Genomic DNA, 20,078 nt, shown 5'->3' with positions numbered 1-20,078 from the left:
CACTGGAGGCTGTTCTGTGAAGATTTGGGGCTTCCAACGACAAATGAGTAGGGGATCCCAACGCTAAAGTGGAGGTTACAAGGCACCCTGGGGCTCCCCCGGCCTTGCCTGGTGAGAATGCCCAGGGAAGCACATATCAGGTCCATTATGATGACTATTTATTAATAATAATATTGTTACTAAATATTTATGAAGTGCTCATGCTCAGCTATACGGTGACACTCCCACCACTCCGCCACCCTTCCAGCAGCACCCAGGTCCCTAACCCCGAGCCCCACAGTCCTCCCGGTGCATTGTGGTTGGAGAGAATTGTGACAGGTAGCTCTGGCCGCCTCAGTCGACCTTAACTGCTGGGAACCCAGGCGTCCGGGTCCTCCAGTGGGGCGAGAATCCATTCGCGGTCGCCACGGGGTCTTGTAAAAACGTCCCCTTGGTCCGTACCCCACCTGGGCTCCAGGAGCAGAAATGGGGAGGGGCCAGGTCCAAGCTCCCCACGGGGTCCACCTGGCGGCTGCCCCCTCCTCTCCTCGGTCCGGACCAGCCCGCAGGCAGGCGAGGGCGCGGCCCCCGGGGTCTCCGGTCCACAGCAGGCGGCCGCTAGCCATCCCACTCCCAGAGCTCCCCGCCGCTCCGGCCCAGCATCCTGGAGCCCCAGCCCCGCGGCATTTTTTCTCTTTATCATAAATATATAAATTATGCTAATTACGGGCATTGCATATTAACCAAACCCGAAACCTCCCCTGCCCGGCCCCCTCCCCCTCCGTGCAAACCCCTCCCCGCCCCGGACCCCGCTACTTACCGGAGCCCGAGCCGCCTTCGCCCCGGGTGCCCGGCGTCCACCGATTAGAGATTCATCTCACAGCTCGAGCCAGGGGGCCGGGGTCCGGGGCCGGGGCAGCCGCCGCCCGCAGACAAAGAAGCCAGCGCGGCTTGGCTGGGCTCGGCTCGGCCCGGGAGCCGGTCTGGACCCGCCGCCGCCCCCGGGCCCCCAGCCCGGGCTGGGCAGAGCCGAAGGGGATTCCGCGGGCTGCGCTGGGCGGAGAGGGGACGGGCGGGAAGCGAGAAGGGGGAGCGGTGTGGGGGGCGGTCAGGTATATATATTTTTTTCTCCTCTCCCCCCCTTCCACGGCCCCCCCTCCTTTTTCTCCCACCCCCCCCTCCCTTTTTCCCTCCTTCTGCTACTTGGATTTTTTTAGCTGCTGCGTCATGAGCATAATTTATGCAAAGAGCTTTGCCGCATGCTGCACCGCGCGCGCCAGCCGCCGGGGGCGGCGGGCTGGGCGGGCCGGCGAGGAAGGGAGGGGATCGGGGGAGCCGAGAACGAGCGATTGGGGCGGGGAGCCGGGGGTCTCAGACCCTTGCCACCCCGTAGGCCCCAGAGGCTCACTCCCCGGACAGGAGTGGAAGGCCGGTGGGGCGGGTCACGCAGCCCCCTCCGAGGTGCCGCTTGAGGTCGTTCCATTTTGGAAGGTGCGAGAGTGGGAGCGGGAGCACGGGAGTCCGGACTGGGGACCCTATGCCACATTCCCGTCAGCCCAGGATTGGGGCCGTGACTCCCAGCGGCCGCCTTTCCTCTCTGGGTTAAGTCAGTTGCCCTCCTCAACGCTGAAAGTCAAGTCCATGTCCATTCCCAAGCCCCAGGCCGGGACCCCACTGCGAGAAAAGGGAGGGAACGCAGACATCGCTCAGCCAGGGCCTAACCAACCTTCTGAGCAGCTGTGCCCCAGCTCCATCTCACGAAGGGGACCCTGGGCCTGAAAGCTCCCTCACCCCCACCCACCTCAAGAGCAGTTGTGGGCTGTCTTGACTAAAGACATCTTGCCTGCTTTCTTGACCAAGTAGACTAGGAAATGTAAAATATAGACAAAGTTCTGTGGCATGGAGAAAAAACAACGTTCTGCTTTGGTGGTGGTGATGGCGAGGAGGGTTTGGTTTATTTAATAGAGGCTCTTGAAGGTATGGAAAGGGGAAGGGATAAGACGAGCCACCGTTTGGGACTGAGGGTAAGTGGACGGAGAAGTAGTTGACACATGAAAGAGGAAGGAGTTGGAAGAACAAAGGGGAAGGGAAAGAATGAGGGGAGGCGAGTTGGGGAGGAGGGAGCACTGTAAATCCAGTAAGCTGTGGAGCCCAACGTTGAGGCAGCCTGCCATCAGCCTGGGCTGCTTCCCCTCCGCCCCTCCATCCACTGCCACCGCTCCCCGCTTGGGATGAGCTAAGCATAGATGAGTTAGAGTTAGTGTGAGAATAGAGGTGGAGCCCTCAGCCCACTGTTGCTTAACGCCTCCTCCCATGGAAGGACACTGGGAGGGGAGAGGAGGAGAAGAGAGCAGCACCAGATGGTAGACCATCACTACACACTTTTCCAGAACGTTCCCTGCACCTGGCAGATTTATGAGTAACCAAATGGACTAGGAGTCAGAATATTTAGGTTTTAGTCCCAACTCTTCCACTAGAAGTTCAGGCAGGTAGTTTAACTTCTTCATTACTTTTAAAAAAAGAGGGTGATATCTATAATCATTACTTCACAGGGTTAAGAAGTTTAATTGTGAGCCTGTACGTGAAAAAACTTTGGAAAACGCTAATCGCTCTACGATTGTAAGGTATCATCTGTACAATAGTTTTAATCTGTTTTAACTGGCCTTGTGAAACTAATACATGACATGGTATTATAGTTCTTGGGGGGTTTTGTTTGGTCTGTAGTCCCTATGGTCCTTCCTCTCAGACTGTAAATTCCTCAAGAGCACAGATTGTGACTTACTAATTTTTGGATTTCCTACTGCTCTTTATGTGAAGAAGAGGCTCAGTATTGTTATTGAAGGTTGTCACACGAAGACAAAAACTCTTAGTCTATGTGACTTGGTTTGGTGCTACACACAGATAAATCAAATGCTTTGGATGACATGAATATCAGGGATAGTATGAAGAAAGAAATGGATGTGATCAAAGGGGTTCATGGACACATACATCAAAATGTTAATTGTGGAGCTTCCCTGGTGGCGCAGTGGTTAAGAATCCTCCTGCCAATGCAGGGGACACAGGTTCGAGCCCTGGTCCGGGAAGATCCCACATGCCGTGGAGCAACTAAGCCCATGCGCCACATCTGTTGAGGCTGCGCTCTAGAGCCGGTGAGCCACAACTACTGAAGCCCACACACCTGCACCTGGAGCCCATGCTCCGCAACAAGACCTCAAAGAGAAGCCCACGCACCGCAACAAACAGTAGCCCCCGCTCGCTCGCCGCAACTAAAGAAAGCCCGCGCATAGCAACGGAGACCCAACACAGCCAAAAATAAATAAATTTTTTTTTTAAATGTTAATTGTGGTTTTCTTTGGGAAAAGGAAGCCTTAATTTTATATTGTATACACTTCTTAAATTTTTGATGCTGAACATATACTACTTTTTTGTTTAAATTTTTTATTGGGGTATAACATGCACACAGCAAAGTACACAAATCTTAAATGTACATCTTGATGAATTATTTAAATATATAAAATATTTATTATCTACATATATTACTTGCATACATCTACATATATAAGATTACATATATTATTTATATATTTATTATAATCATTATATTTTATTATATCACACACACGTATATATATTTTATAAATATATACAAAATCGCCACCCACAACATGATGTAGAGCATTTCCAACAGCTGAGAAGACTCCCCTGTGTTCCTTGTTAAGTAAACTTCCAGTTATCACCATAGCTTAATTTTGCCGGTTCTTGAACTTCATATAAATGGAATCAGACAGCATGTGTACTCTTTTGTGTCTGGCTTCTGTTACTCAACATATGTTTTTGAGATTCACCCATGTTGTTGTGTCTAACAGTATTATTTGTTCTTTTTTATCGCTGCATATATTCCATTGTATAATTATACCACAGTTTATCCATTCTACTATTGATGGGCATTTGGGTTGTTTCTTTTTGTCTTTTATGAATAAAGCTGCTGTAAACATTCTTGCATAAGTCTTTTAGTGAATATACACACATATTTCTCCTGGGTAGATACTGAGGAGTGGGATTGCTAGGTTTGGGGTATATGTTTAACTTTTGTAGATACTGCTAAATACTTTTCCAAAATGTTTGAACCAATTTATATCCTTACTAGTAATGTACGAGAATTCTAGTTGTTCCACACCCTCACCAATACTTGCAATACAGTCTCTCTCTTTTTTTTTGCAATATTGAAATATAAGATTTTTAGAATAAGTATATATTTTATAATCAGAAAAAATGTAAACAATGCAAATATTTCCATGACTGAGTTGGGAGAAGATGTCACTAGTGACATGCCATGCCAAAGAAAACTCATCAACAGTATCCTCAGCCCAGCACATTTTCTTTTTCTCCTTCACTCCACTTCCCATGCCTCTGAGCCTACATTTATTCAACAAATATTTATTGTCTACTATGTGCCAAACACTGGGCTGGATGCTAAGTGTCCAGTGGTAAACAAAACAGACAGCTTTCTTGGAATTTATAGTCTTCTGGGGAAACAGATGTTAAACAAAAAATAAACACAGAAATATATCATTACATGTGATGATTAAGAAAACCAGAAGGTGATATGAGAGAGAATAACACTGCGGGCAGGGAAGGCCTCCCTGAGGAAGTCATATACAAGGCAAAGTTTAAAAGATGTAATAAGCAGGAGACCGAAGGAACAGCAGAGGCAGTGAGGCAGGAATAAATTTGTTGTTCAAGAAACTGAAAGAGGATCAATGTGGCTGGAACACAGCAAGTGACAGGGGAGAATTGTACAAAATGAAGTTGGAAAGATAGGCAGGGCCCAGATCAGGAAGGCCTGGCCATATATACCTCCAATCTTTCCATTCAGTTGGGTCCTTTCTTTCTTTGCAAACTCTACTCAAGATTTACCCCGTCCAAGAGGTCTTCTTGAATAATACCGAATTGTTCTAATTAATATTATTATTTTAATTACATCATTGCTCCAATAACTTCATTATATAATTTGTAGTTAGTAGGCCTTTCATTCTGTTTCCTGAGAATATATTGGTTTACCCAACAGATATAGGACAGGGCCTTATGTTTCCTCTTTTACCCAGTCTCCTCCAAGCACCTAGCATATCAGGGATGCTCTGTTGACAGTAAGAGTCTCCCTTGGCCCTGTACTCTATTCCTAGAAAGCTCTTGGAATCTAAGTAGATAATCCTTAGGATCCTGTTTTACCTGGTTTGAGAACTGACCCAATTTCAAATCTTCAAAACTTGCCCTGGAGCAACCAAATTTCTCCAGGATCCAGGCATATTTTTCCAAACACCTTCCTTAACTGCGTAGTTAATCTTGCCCCTCCCCCCTCCAATCACCAGATTAAAGGCATCTCTGCTGTTGCTAAGGGAAGGAGGCTTGGGCAGGTGGTGGGAGTGAGTTGAAGCATGATACAGCAGGGAGTCAGGTTGGTCAGCAGGAAAAAAACCTCTCAGCTGTGAGGAAAGACAGCAATGCAAATGCATTTTCAAGTGCTTCTGGGCCAGGTCCCGCCCAGCCTCCACACCCCCCCTCCCCCCGCCCGCCATGTGTTTATCTGCTCGTTCTCTGAAAGCTTTTAGGACTTTCTTTTTTTTAAATCTCTGATGTCTTAAATTTTACAAGGTCAATAGTTTGTGCTTAGCCAGCTTTCATAAAACAAGGAAGCTATTATCCACCTTGACTGGTTATATTGAAGTCCTTATGAGAAGAATGGGCCATCAAAGAGAAGGTGCTGTTAACAATACAGGGCTATTTTAAGGTGAGAAGCCAGAGTTCTGAAAAATTTGCATGTGGCAAGGAGTGTGGCTGGGCATGCTCCATTTTTTATAGACTTCCCACCCTGAAATGCATATATTCTATTTACTTTAATTTTAGCAATGATGTAAAATTATTGCTGGGCTGCTGTCACTCTGACAGATCACCTTACCAGCTCAAAGGGTAAATATGGGTTTTTTTCCCCTTAATTTTTGTACAGTAACAAGGTGAGGAACATTTTAGCTCATAAATTATTCACCAAACCGCACAGGCATAATAGGCTGTGTGCATATTCATCAGGTTATCATCCATTATTCATAAGAAGTTCACTTCAACTGTTAGAAGAAAATGAGGTTGTTGATTGAAATCCTGAAGAAATGTGGGCTTTTATTCTCCCCCCTCCTTTTTCCCATCTGAGTAAGTCTGGAAGTTTCCATCAAAAAATGATATTGTAGGGAAAAAAATTTATTCCTGACATGTACATGTGTAGATAAGAGGAAAATAAAACTTGGAGTAGGAAATAAATTGGCAGGATCAACCATCATTCATTTAACTTGGCTAAAGGCCTCTGACTCCTGCTTCCACAGAAATTGTGTCCAGGAAGTGGCCAAAGGGGGTCCCCTTTCTTGCAGCAAAAGAGTAGCTTCATCAAATCTGATAGACTTAATACTTATATTAAGATCCAGGTTGCCTTCTACAGCCCAAGTATTATCATTTATCTTCTTATTTGACCTTCACACCAAGTCTGTGAGATAGGAATAATATTCAAGATGAGAAAACTGAGGCTCAGAGAGGTTAAGTGACTTATCTAAAGCCAAACAGCTGGTGAGCAGACCAGGACTGGAACCTACATTTTCTTCCATACTCCATGTTCCTTATACTCTGTCTTCCTAACTCCTCTGGATGATAAAACTCACCACTCCCAAGATAGAGGCATTTCACATTGTTTTCCAAGAACCATTGATTTAATTGTTTTCTCTTTTTATTATTTATTTATTTATTTATTTTGGCTGTGTTGGGTCTTCATTGCTGCACGCGGGCTTTCTCTAGTTGCAGCGAGCCTGGGCTACTCTTCATTGCGGTGTGTGGCTTCTTACTGCGGTGGCTTCTCTTGTTGCGGAGCACGGGCTCTAGGCGCACAGGCTTCAGTAGCTGTGGCACGTGGGCTCAGTAGTTGTGGCACACGGGCTTAGTTGCTCGGCAGCATGTGGGATCTTCCCGGACCAGGGCTTGAACTCGTGTCCCCTGCATTGGCAGGTGGATTCTCTTGCACTGCACCCCCAGGGAAGCCCCTGTTTTCTCTTTTTAATACTTTTATTATTTCTGTGAACTACAGAAGCAATATAGGCTTGAAGGCATCAAATAAAGTTCTATAGAATAGAGAATAACAAATGGACAGTTAACTGCCACGATTGCCAACCTCCTTCGCCACAGGAGCCAGGAGGAGATATTATAATTCAGTAAAATCCACAGATCTGGGTTCAGATCTGATCATGGTCACTGACTAGCTGTGTAAGTTGCGGCAAGATAGCCTCTTTAGGTTGTAGTTTCTCATTTGTAAAATGGGGATAATGCTTACTTCTAGAGTTTTTTGTGTTAAATGAGATAATGTATATGAAACCCAAGTGTCAGCATTTTCCTCCATTTTAAAGGTCCCCTCCTTCTAGCACAGTTGGCCCTCCAGTATCCACGGGTTCTGCATCAGAGGATCCATCCAATCAGGGATTGAAAATATTTGGAAAATAAATTCCAGAAAGTCCCCAAAAGCAAAAGTTGAATTTGACTCAAACCAGCAACTATCTACATTGTATTTACAACAATTTACATAGCATTTACATTGTATTAGGTGTTATCAGTAATCTAGAGATGATTTCAAGTTACACATGAGAATGTGCATAGGTTTTAGGCAAATACTATTTTACCATTTATGCAAATACCATCTTATGTAAGGGACCTGAGCATCCTCGGATTTTGGTATCTGTGAAGGGGAGGGGGTCCTGGAACCAATCCCCCGTGGATATGGAAGAAAGACTGTACGTTTGGGGAAGTGGAATGGAAGGCAAGGCTTGTCGCATGCCTGTCCCCCAAGTCTTTCGCTTGACCCTCTGTTTCATTCTGTTTTCGGCCACTCATTTGGCTGCTAGTCACCTGGTATGGTCCCTCTGCATGAAATGCAGTTGTAGTCACAGTGGGGCACAGCTGTGAATTCTCCCCAACATGACTACACAAGGTCGTTCTTTACTGAAGAGTTAGGGAAAAACTAAAGAGAATTCCAAAGAATAGAGGAAAGCATTAAATTTTTTATTTTAACTTTCCCTATAATCCAAGTGAAAACCAGCTGAGAAGTTCAGCTTCATTAGTTGTGGCACGCGGGCTCAGTAGTTGTGGCTCACGGGCTCTAGAATGCAGGCTCAGTAGTTGTGGCGCACGGGCTTAGTTGCTCCGTGGCATGTAGGATCTTCCCGGACCAGGGCTAGAACCTGTGTCCACTACATTGGCAGGCAGATTCTTAACCACTGCACCACCAGGGAAGCCCAAGGAGCATGGAGTCTTAACCACTGCGCCACCAGGGAAGCCCAAGGAGCATGGAGTCTTAACCACTGCGCCACCAGGGAAGTCCCAACTTCCCTGGTGCAGAAGCACTAAATGATTCTGATGCAGGTGGTTTGGGATTTCACATGGAGAAAAATTGCTCAAAACCCCAAAAGAAGAGACGCTGCCCCAGGATTTACTAGGCTGCTGTAGCCACAGTGGAGTGAGGCCTTTACATTATCCTGCAGAGCAGTGTTAGTGCCTCTCCTACAAAGGCTCGCCAGCAATAAGAAAGGAAGATCCATTTCTGAGTCATATATCTTGTAATCCTTGTTCCCTTAGTTACACAAAGACCAGCCAAAGCTTTGAAAAGGCTGCTTCAGAGCCTGATTGGATTCTTCCACAAACCTCCACCCTCCCTCTTTGGGCTGGGGAATAGGAGGTAGTTTTGTTCTCTAGTTACACAAGTGAAGAGCCCAATACATAGTAGGTGTTCAATAAAGGTACATTAAAAAGCTCTAATCAGACAAATTAACTGGGACTAGGAGACCCTGAAGGGAGAGGTGTGTCATTCTCTGAGTCCTCAGAGGACAGTTTATCCATCTCTACTGTAGCACTTAACCGAGTTCTGCTGTAATCCTCCTTTCAGCATCCCTCTTGCCCAAACTCACTAAAAGAGTTCATTAGCCATCATCCTTGGCTATTCTCTCTCCTTCATCCCAACATTATTTTAAAAAACACCTTTATTAAGGCATAACTGACACACAATAAACTACACGTTTAAAGTGTACTATTTGATAAATTTTGACACTTGTACACACCCATAAAACCATCACTACAGTCAAGATAGTGAACACATCCATGACCCCCAAAAGCTTCCCAAAGTATGTTCCCAAAGAGGAACATTCCCTCCTGTTCCTCCCCGTCCCTTTACACAGGCAATCACTGCTCTGCTTTTTATCACTATGGTTTGTATTTTCCAAAATTTTATATAAATGGAATCCCTTAGTGTGCACTCTTCTTTTGTCTGGTTCCTTTCCCTCAGCATAACTGAGATTATCCATGTTGTTGTGTGGACCCACAGTTCATTCCTTTTTATTGTACAGCAACACCACAATGTGTTTATCCATTGACCTGTTGATGGACATTTGTGTTGTTTCCAGTTTTTGGCTGTTACAAATAAAGCTGTAATAAACATCCATGGGTAAGCCTCTGTGTGCCCATACTCTTTCATTTCTCTTGGGTTAATAGGAGTGGAAGGACTAGATCACATGGTATATATAACTTTTAAAGTCCTGTCATACTGGTTTCAAAGTGGTTGTACCATTTTACATTCTTATCAGCAGTGCATGAGAATTCTAGTAGCTCCACATATTCTCCAACACTTGAAACAGTCAGTCTTTTTAATGTTAACCATTTTAATAGGTGTGCCAACATTGTTTTAATGTTTTGAACTGGTAAGCATTCACATGGTTCAAAAATTTAAAAAAAAATTTTTAAGGTGTATAGTGAAAAGTCACTCCCACCTCTGTCTCCCCACCCTACCCAGTAACCACTTTTGTAGGTATCTTGTGTAATCTTCCAGAATTTCTTTACTCAAATACTAATGAATATAGTTTTCCTGCTCTTTTACACAAAAGGCATCATGCTAAGCACATGGTTCTGAACCTTGCCTTGTTTTCATTTATGAAATATTTTGGAGAGCTTCCTCGCTCTTTGTTACAGCCATGCAGTGTTTAATTATATGGATATACTAAGATTTATTTTACCAGTTCCCTATTGATGGATATATAGGTTATTTCTCATCTTTTGCTATTACAAACAATGCTGCAGTAAACAGCCTTATATACACAGTATTTCTCATGAATGCAAATATAACTATAGGAATCATTCTTAGAAGTGGGGATGGTAATTTGCAATTTTGATAGACATTTGCCAAATCAGCCCTATAGGAGTTGTACTCCAACCATCTATAAATTAGAGCATCCGCTTATCCACAGCCTCACAATTGAGGTTAGTAAATGTTTGGATTTTTGCCAATCTGATAATGGTATCTGTGTGGTTTTAATTTGCCTTCTTATTAAGAGTGAGGCTGAACATCTTTTCATATGTTTAGAAGCCATTTGCATTTCCTTTTCTGTGAACTGTCTGTAAATGTCATTTGCTACTTTTTCTTTTTTTTTTTTTATAAATTTGGTTAAATTTTTTCCCCCGTTTTATGGAGATATAATTGACATATATCACTATATAAGTTTAAGGTGTACAACAAAATGATTTGACTTAAGTACATCATGAAGTGATGACCACAATAGGTTTAGTTAGCAGATATCCGTCATCTCATGCAGATACAAAATTTAAAAAAATAGAAAAAATGTTTTTCCTTGTGATGAGAACTCAGGATTTACTGTCTTAAGAACTTTCATTTATAACGTACAGCAGTGTTAATGATCTGTATCGTGTTACATTCCCTAGTACTTATTTATAACTGGAAGTTTGTACCTTTTGACTACCTTCATCTAACTCCCCCTCCTCCCAGCTACTTTTTCTAATGGTTGGCCATATACTTATTGATCTCTAGGAGCTATTAATATTTAGGGGAATTAGCCCTTTGTGATACAAATTGCAAATTTTTTTTTTTCCAATTTGTCATTTTTCTTTTGACTTTATGGAGTTTTCATCCCTGACATTAATCCTGTTAATTAACCCTGGACATTAATCCCAATATTAGTCCAGCTGTTCTGCCTCCTAAATATTTCTGGAATCCCCCCACTTCTTTCTACCCAAATGCCACTTTCCTAGGCCAGTCTGCCATCATCAGTCACCTAAATTACTGCATTGTATCCTGTGTCTCCCAGGCACACCTCAACTCTTGCCCCTTTCTAATCTATTTTACATTTGGTAGCCAGAAAGATATTTCTAAAATAAAAACATAATCATGTCACTTTTCTGCTGAAAACTCTTGGTGGCTAACTAGTGCCTGTAGGATAGACTCCATTATCTTAAGATAGAATCCTCCACGGGCTCCAAGGCCCCTGGCACGGAAAGGCATCTGTTTACCTCTTAAGCTTCATCTCTGACCAGTCCTCACCTCCCATTCCATGTACCGGCCATACTGAACTGTTGTCACATCCTCCCTCTCCATAAGCCCTCCCACTTGTAGGCCTTTGCATACACTGTTCCCTATTTGGGGAACCCTCTTCACTTGCTTAAATTCCACCCACCCTTCAGATTTCATCTCAGATATCACTGCCAGCATGACACCTTCCCTGACCACAGTAGAAAAGATTAGATACCTCACCCAGGTGTTCTCATAACACCCCATACTGTCCTTATGGCAGCATTAATCACACTATATTTTGATTATCTGTTTACTTTTCTGTCTCTCCCATTAGGTAGACTTAAGTTCCATGAGGATAGGGACTAAGTGTGCTTCTTCACTATTGTTTCCCTAGTGTCTATTACAGGGCCTGGCACATAACAGGTGCTTGATAAATAGTTGTTAAATTAACTCAAGGAAGGATGTTTGATGACTTAATGACATCTTCATCTCATTGGCGGACCAAGGAGAATGAGGAAAACAGAAAGGCTCTTGACTCCTGTTCAAGAAAGTAGCCAGATGCCCCTTAATCCCACCTGCCAGAGAAAACAGCGGCTTGTAGCCCCTTCTTTTCTGTTGGTAATCTCATTTGGCTCCATCCTGGCTTTCAGGAGACCCTGGTCCCAGTGTGTTAAGCAAAATACCTAACATCCTGTAGAGGAGGCACTGACCAATCTGAAGGCAGCTTGTCTTAGCTGGAGCTAGGTCCTGCAGGCTTCCTGGGTGTCAAGAGTTAACCCTTTAGGGACTTCCCTGGTGGTCCAGTGGTTAAGAATCCGCCTTCCAATGCAGGGGACGCGCGTTCGATCCCTTGTCGGGGAACTAAGATTCCACATGCCGTGGGGCAACTAAGCCCGCGCACTCTAGAGCCCTCGTGCCAGAACTAGAGAGAAGCCCGAGCGCCGCAACGAAAGATCCCGTATGCTGCAACGAAGATCCCGACACAGCTAAATTAATTAATTAAAAAACAATTTAAAAAAGAGTTAACCCTTTAATTACTGGACCATGGAAAGGTCTGGGGAGGAGGGGTTTCAGTGGAGGGCTGGAGCAGAGGAGGGTATTTGGGGAGAGGGCTTGGGGCAATGGCTGTTTAACATCCAGTAGAAGTATTTGTACTTTTATCTAGGGCCTGATCAGAATTTACAACCTGATTATCAGCTTGGCCTACTTCCCCTCTGCCTTCTCAGGCTCCTCTTTGCTTTTTTCCTTCCCTAAAACAGAGTCTAGATTTAGAGCCTGAGGTGACACAAGGATCATGTGAATTTTCTGGCAGATGATGAAATTGAGACCTTTGGGAGGCAGCAGATTAAAAACAAGGTAAATAGATTAAACAATGTAAACATTAGAAACAAGGCTTGTAAAATCAAGCAAAGCTGAGTTTGAACACTGGCTCTGCAGCTGTGTAACTTAGTTCAGCTACTTAACCTCTCTGAAATACAGTCCGCTTGCCTGCACTTTTCCTTGGTCTGCTATGGACACGAGGTGGATAATATCTGCAAGGACAGTGGTGCAGTATCTGACTCCTACATGACAAGGAATAAGTGGGAGTGGAGGAGACGAGGACCAAAGTCAGTTAGTTGGTGACACAGTGAGGACTGGAACTAGCTAGCATCCCTCTCCTACACTCTCACTGACGTGGGCTGCTATAGTCAACACAATTTCAGGGTCCCTAACTGAGGGCCCAGTAAGAGAAAAAAGGTAAGTTTCCTTTCTCAGGTTCACTCCTTCATTTTCTGAGGCCCAGAGCACAGGTTAGGATGGGTATAGGTTAATGACCTCTCCAGTTTTAGGCTTTAGGGTGGAATCAGTTTAGGATCTGACTTGTAAAAGTTAGGTTACAAGGAAGAAGATTTGACTGATCTGACCTCCAAGGGTGTTCATTCAAATTAACCAACTACTGCGTGCAAATTTCATGCTAAGAAAAATGCAAGGCCCTGAGGGTAAAAGTCCACTAAAAAAAAAACCCAGTGTTTTTCAAACTGTGAGTCCTGACTTGTTACTAGGATGTGAAATCACAACCAGAATTGAAAAAAGGAAATAGGAGAAAATAGAAAATATGACAGTGCATTGTACACAGAAGGAGGTATCAGATCATAAAAATTTCAGTTACGTATATTTATAAATGCGTGTGTACTGGGTCATGATTTAAAGTGTATTACTGTCAATTTTGGTCCAAAAAGTTTGCAAGCCCCTTTACCAGAAGGTGAGATTCAGGAGAGCAAGAGCTTTGTTTTGTTTTAGAACAGTGCCTGGCATTTGTTAGTGTTCTCTGAAGAACTGTTCAATGAGTGAATATCTAACACTGTGCCTGCCTTCAAGATTAGAGTCAGAAATACAGGAAAAGGTAAATATCATAGGCTTTAACATACTAATATTAATCTGAACTAAATAAACAATATGAATCTACTGAAAGGGAAGGAACCTAAAAGAACTCCAAATACACATAGTCTTGGAAATTGGGCTTTTAGAGTATTTTAGCCATGATAGGCAGAGTGAAGTGATAAGAACAAAACAAAACTGACTTGGGAACCTGGGAACCAGGATACAGGACCTGACTTTGTAACCTGCTCACTGTGTGACTTAGGGCAAATCTCTTTAATCAATTCTCTCATTTGAAAAACAGGAATGATCAAACAAGCCCCGTCTGCCCCACAGGGCTGCTGTGAAGACCTGTGATGACCCCATAAAATCGTGCATTTTAAGGGTGCTCTGCAAACTGTAATACGATACTGGAGAGAAAAACAAGGGATTGCTGAGTTGAAGTGAGTACAGCTCTTTTCAGTGGTTTAAGTCATTCATCAGCAAGTATTTATCAGGCTTCTAATGTTTACTGAGGACTTTTCTTTCCAAAGCTTTCACTTTTCAGGTGCTTTTCTAATATTCTTCCTACAGTACAGAATGTAAACTCCATGAGGACATAGTGTTGGGCTGTCTTGTTCAGCTCCATCTCTGTACTTGCACATAGCAAGTGCTCAGCAGATATCTTAAAACGAAGAACGGAAGGAAAAACTTAATTGCTGCCTTAAAGGATGGCATCTTTGCCCTTAAGAACAATTAAGTTAGAAGAGAAGTGATAACACGGAGAAAATACACGTAAGGTGCCGTACTGGTGCCTGTAACAGGTACCAAAGGAAGGGCCGGGCCACAGGCACTCCTTGGGTACCACGAGTATGCCAGTTTTAGTGCTAGCTGCTGCGGGAGGGACACAACACAGCATACCCTTCTTTATGGTGAGAAAGCGACATAGAAATAAATACCGACCGTCTGTCAGCAGGACAGGCAGCGAAGATTCGAGTGAGGGGAACGCGTGATCAATAAATCAAGGGTTGGGGAGGGGAGCGTATCTCAGGCAGTTAGGGACGTTTGTAGAAATCTATGCCCCTCGTGGAAAGACTGTCAAAGTGAGATGACCTTGAGGTGCTGTGCGTAGGTGGAAAAAGGTTCCGGAGAATAGTTTAATGGTACTGCCTCCGAGCGCCCAAAAGAGAGAAGTTCCTGTTTCGAGACAATACCTGTATTTGGTTTTCTTCCAGTCGAGAGACAAGGGTAGGGGTTGGAGGACAAGACCCAGTGGGCGGGGCCAACACGAGCGGGCGGGATCACGTGGGCCCTCCCTCCAGCTACTGGAGGCCGGGCGAAGGGGCGGGGTTTCCGGTGGCAGCGGCATTCGGGCGTCGGGTGACGCTAGGCGGACAAATCGTCACGTGACACGGAAGTGACTACGAACAGGAAGAGGACGAAAAAAATAACCGTCCGCGACGCCGAGCCGAACCGGACCCGCAGCCACCATGAACAGCAAAGGCAAGGACAGGGGGCGGCTGAGGCCGCCGGGGGAAGTAGTGCTGGCCCGGAGCGAGCGGGCCGGGAGCCCAGGGTCACTAGACGCCAGGCCTGGGGAGAGCTGCGCCGAGCTCCTGGGCCAGCTGCAGTGCCCGGGGCTTCGCCGGACGCCTTTGTCATCCCCGAACTACGGCTGCTCGCTCCCTCCCGGCCCTTTCCCCTTTAAACTCTGTGGCGCAGTTTGGAGCTGCGGGCTCGGGTTGGGGGGGGCAGTGGGGGGGGAGAAGGCTTGTCGAGATGGGCATCTGCAGGAGCAAATGGGGAGCTAGAGGTGAGATTTGGGTGGGCCAATGGAGAGCTGGCAGAGGCGGGGCGCCGCGCTCCGGAACCACAGGCAGGCCCCCGGGCTTAACTAGTGAAGTGCCGGCGCTGGTGGGCGGGCCGGGCGGGCCAGGCGGGCCCGACGGGTCTCTTTCCCCTTACCCTCGCTGGCGGCCAGAACGTCTCCCGGTTCCTGTGTCAGGACATTCCCCTCAACCCTCTCTCCGATCTCAAGGTTCACTTCCACCACTCACTTTTTTTATTTGGAAGTCGACCTTGAGTAGGAACCTGTGAGGTCGATGACCACAACCACTGTTACTCATGAGGTCTTGGTCAGTTACAACGAGACCTTTGGAGACCACCCAGAGTAGAGGGACAGGACACACTCTTGAAACATCAGCAAGAAGGGGTTCCCAGAGCTGCCCTGCATTCTGGAAGGATCTTGGGCCCAGCTAGACTTTCCCCTGACACCAGTCTTCTCCTGGAACGAGCTTTTCCTGTCCAGTTAGAATCCAGCATCTTCAGTTATAAGGGTGCAAAGAGGATGCTTATTTTCTTGGCTCCAGGGATCAGGCCCTTCAGGGCAGTCGGTCTGTTTGCAAATCTCTTTCTGCTTGCTCCGGCTAGGTTAGCTACCCAGTATGCCCTGCCTTATTTTGGTGATTCTGTATTGTAGGCAACATGCATTGTTTTCTTGTCTTCCAGGTCAATATCCAACGCAGCCAACCTACCCGGTGCAGCCTCCTGGGAACCCTGTGTACCCTCAGACTTTGCATCTTCCTCAGGCTCCACCCTACACTGATGCTCCACCTGCCTACTCAGAGGTGCTTCCAGTTTATTAGACTTTATTAATGGAATACTCTTGTACTCAGAGGTGCTTCCAGTTTATTAGACTTTATTAATGGAATACTCTTGGATCATGTTTTCAGTCTTTAGCTAAGTCTGACTCCACACATTTATTTACTCTCCACAAACAGGAAAGAATGCTCACATGAATAATCTAAAACATTATATAGTTCAGCAATTTCTGTTGGGGTTGAGAATGCATTATCTGATTATTTTATGTTATTTGGCACAGGCTGAGGTTAAGAAGATGAGTTTGTGTTCCTTGAGCCTAACATTAGCTATAGCAGGAAGTGATCCAGGAGAATATTTAGTGGCAGTGGAAAGGCAACTTGTGTAACTCAGAGTGTAATCTGCACAAGAAGAATTAAGAATTGACTCATTAAAGAGATCTGAAATATGAATGTCATAAAGTAACTAGTTGCCTTCTCTTCTGCCTCTTTTAGCTCTATCGTCCGAGCTTTGTGCACCCGGGGGCTGCCACAGTCCCCACCATGTCAGCTGCATTTCCTGGCGCCTCACTGTATCTTCCCATGGCCCAGTCTGTGGCTGTTGGACCTTTAGGTTCCACAATCCCCATGGCTTATTATCCAGTTGGTCCCATCTATCCACCTGGTTCAGCAGTGCTGGTGGAAGGAGGGTATGATGCAGGTGCCAGATTTGGAGCTGGTGCTACTGCTGGAAACATTCCTGTGAGTATGACTTTGTCACAAAAAACTCAACCCTTGCCTATTTCAACTTTCTGAAATGACTACATAGTCATCCTTTCATCATCCCTGGGTAATAGTTGCTGGTATTGGTGCAAGCACTGACGTCCAGTAGTTAGGCAGAAAGCACTTGAGGGGCAGGAGAACTGTGGCAAGTCAGTAGCATCTGGCACATTCACCAGTGTCTGAGTTAATCAGATTCCTTTGTTTTCCTGTCTTAGGAGTCCTGCCTGCTGCTTTTCCAGTTCACTTTGGTACTGGTCTAGTAACACTGCTCATTCATTCCATAAGCATTTACTTAATATTTGCCATCAGTATGGCATTGTACTAGGAACCATGATGATTAAAAAATAGAATGCACAATCCCCATTAGATTACATTTAGAAAGATACTAGGGCTTTTAGCTATGTCTCCTGCTTAGTTCTCCTATGTATGGGAATTAGAGCCCAAATGGTCCTTGTTAGGGTCATCTACTCAATAACCACAGGCTAGGGATGAGGTGAGAATGCTGTCATCAGGTAGAGCTTTCAGATTATCCAGGGCCATTTGAAAACTGTTGGACCCTGTGACATAAGGCCCTGGACCTAGTACCCGCTCCCTGTATTTTAGAATGTGAGTAGGAGTGATTTTCTGCCCTGAAAATGCCTATGGGTCTGGACTACCCACACTCAGAAGGTATCCATAGGCTTTATCTTGGACCTGGAACCCTTTAAATGAGTGGGTTTCCTGTTTATATCTTTGGGCTCACAGAGACTAGAGACCTGCTGTACCCGAATTGGTGGCACAGCTAGCTCTTTGAGATGCCATGGGTTAGCACATTGCCGTCTTCCTGACTGGTCCTCTTTCACCTTTGTCCACTTCCCTTCCACAGCTGCCCCGTGTCCAATCAACCTTGTCTTTTCCTTTCAGCCTCCTCCCCCTGGATGCCCTCCCAATGCTGCTCAGCTCGCAGTCATGCAGGGAGCCAATGTCCTTGTAACTCAGCGGAAGGGAAACTTCTTCATGGGTGGCTCAGATGGTGGCTACACCATCTGGTGAAGAACCAAGGCCACCTCTGTGCCGGGAAAGACATCACATACCTTCAGCACTTCTCACAATGTAACTGCTTTAGTCATATTAACCTGAAGTTGCAGTTTAGACACATGTTGTTGGGGTGTCTTTCTGGTGCCCAAACTTTCAGGCACTTTTCAAACGTAATAAGGAACCACGTAATGGTAGCAGTACCGCCCTAAAGCATTTTGAGGTAGGGGAGGTATCCATTCATAAAATGAATGTGGGTAAAGCAGCCCTAAGGATCTTCCTTTAATTCCTCCGGAGTAATACTGTACCATACTGGTCTTTGCTTTTAGTAATAAAACATCAAATTAGGTTTGGAGGGAACTTTGATCTTAAGAATTAAAGTTGCCAAATTATTCTGATTGGTCTTTAATCTCCTTTAAGTCTTTGATTTATATTACTTGTTATAAATGAACCGCATTAGTTATCTGCCTTTTCCTTTCCGTCCTTTGCCCCACGTCCTACCCTCAACCCTCGTCTTCCATTCCTTCCCACCAATCTCCGTTGAATCAATGGTGCAGGACAGAAAGCCAGTCAGACTAATTTCCTTCTCTCCTTGCACTTCTCCCCACCTGTCATCTTTTAACTAGTCTTTCACAAAGGATCCTCTGAAACCCCCTCTGTGCCCCAAGCACAGACCCCATTACTTCTGCTTTTGCGTCTCCTCAAGCAAAAGTGGAGGGTGCCTTTTGGACCCTCCTCATAGGTTGTCTCTTCATACATGAACCAAATTTGCAAACCCAAATTTGCTTTGGTGCCAGAAAAACTGAGCTTTGTTTTAACAAAGGATGCAAACTGTATTGTAAACAGCAGTTTGTTTATAATTTGAGGGGCAAGGAGGAGGATGCATTTAAAAGCCTGATGACTCTAGAGCCAAATTAAGGGGAGTTTTCAGATCAAAAATTGGTTACCATTTCTTGTCAGTGTCTGATGCAGCCACTCATGGCTCCCAAGAATTCCTGAGCTGGGTTAATGGGGTCATATTGTGAATGCCTCACTACTAAATGACTTGAGTCCAGTGAAATCTCATTAGGGTTAAGAATATTTCAGGGATCCTTAATATTTTGATTTTTGTTCTCTAAAATTGGATTTTATTTTATCTTATAATTTCAGTTCATCTAAATTTTGTGTTCTGTACATGTGATGTTTGACTGTACCATTGACTGTTATGGAAGTTCAGCGTTGTATGTCTCTCTCTACACTGTGGTGCACTTAACTTGTGGATTTTTTATACTAAAAATGTAGAATAAAGACTATTTTGAAGATTTGAATAAAGTGATGAAGTTGCATTACACCTCACTTCAAGGATTCTTTACTCAGCTTGTTTTTAGATCTCTTCTGTATATATCTTCTTTTATATCCCACCTAGAATTCAGATGAGTGCTGCTGTCATTCTGGTTTTTTAAATGAAGCCTTTCAACTAAATGCAGGAGTACAAGGCTAAGATTTGACCATTTTCATGAGTTCCATTCTAGATGTTTAACTTTTCTTCATTTTATTTCCTAAGCTCTTTCAGATTCTTATGAGCCTATTATGCCAGAGGAATTCAGAACATAAACTTAGAAATAAGGGAACAGTTGATTCTCCTAACTTGCCCTTAAGTTTGACTGGAGGAAGATGTTTTTTAGTATAACAGTTTGTGTAAGTTCAGGATGACCTTCAGTTTTTCCAAAATCCTGTTGGAGAAATACTGAAAACTCCTGGAATCTAGGTTGCCAAGATTGATCCCTTAACTCTTGGGTCTCACCTTGGGTGGACTTGAGCTTGAACAATGGAGGCAATATATTTAAGACCTCGAAAGAGATACAGCTTAATTCCAAAGTAAACAATACCTGAAGAGCTAATGATTTCTACTAAAACATTGTAACTTTTAAACATACCTCATTTTGAGACGAAGTTAGCTCCAAGAAGCCTCTCTGGGCTTGATATAAAGGGCACCGGTGGGAAAAGTGATAGGTAGGTTGTTCCTGGTTCCCTCT

The 20,078-nt window shown here is 44.7% G+C and overlaps 2 protein-coding genes across 7 annotated transcripts in view; one reads left to right on the top strand and one right to left on the bottom strand.

The window, feature by feature from the left end:
- Positions 1–20,078, bottom strand: part of POU6F1 (POU class 6 homeobox 1) — a 69,247-nt gene that overhangs the window by 24,892 nt on the left and 24,277 nt on the right. For 4 of the 5 annotated variants that reach the window (XM_061206142.1, XM_061206143.1, XM_061206146.1 and 1 more), the window contains exon 1: positions 800–1,115. The exons of the other annotated variant lie outside the window; for it this stretch is intronic. The gene's annotated coding sequence lies outside the window, so the exon portion shown is untranslated. Of the gene's footprint in view, positions 1–799; positions 1,116–20,078 lie in introns of those variants that run through there. 5 annotated transcript variants of the gene reach the window in all.
- DAZAP2 (DAZ associated protein 2) lies at positions 15,085–19,391 on the top strand. Of its 2 annotated transcripts, none has more exons than XM_061206149.1 (4): positions 15,085–15,193; positions 16,199–16,317; positions 16,783–16,951; positions 17,953–19,391. In XM_061206149.1, exons 1-4 carry the CDS (start codon positions 15,181–15,183, stop codon positions 18,273–18,275), a joined length of 624 nt encoding a protein of 207 aa, XP_061062132.1. In that variant the 5' UTR covers positions 15,085–15,180; the 3' UTR covers positions 18,276–19,391. The 2 variants fall into 2 exon arrangements, with proteins under 2 accessions (XP_061062132.1, XP_061062131.1); XM_061206148.1 differs by having other exon boundaries at positions 16,783–17,028; positions 17,953–18,168.

Source organism: Eubalaena glacialis, chromosome 11, assembly GCF_028564815.1.
Source record: "Eubalaena glacialis isolate mEubGla1 chromosome 11, mEubGla1.1.hap2.+ XY, whole genome shotgun sequence".
In the NCBI taxonomy this organism is placed as follows: Eukaryota; Metazoa; Chordata; class Mammalia; order Artiodactyla; family Balaenidae; genus Eubalaena; species Eubalaena glacialis.
Note: the sequence above shows the minus strand (reverse complement) of the source record. Positions and strands in the feature narration are given on the sequence as shown.

What these genes read in the sequence shown, in the direction of transcription:
- DAZAP2 (XM_061206149.1), top strand. An exon ending in CTCCACCTGCCTACTCAGAG is followed by an intron (nt 16,318 to 16,782) that starts GTGCTTCCAGTT and finishes TGCCTCTTTTAG; the next exon opens with CTCTATCGTCCGAGCTTTGT. An exon ending in TGGTCCCATCTATCCACCTG is followed by an intron (nt 16,952 to 17,952) that starts GTTCAGCAGTGC and finishes TTTTCCTTTCAG; the next exon opens with CCTCCTCCCCCTGGATGCCC.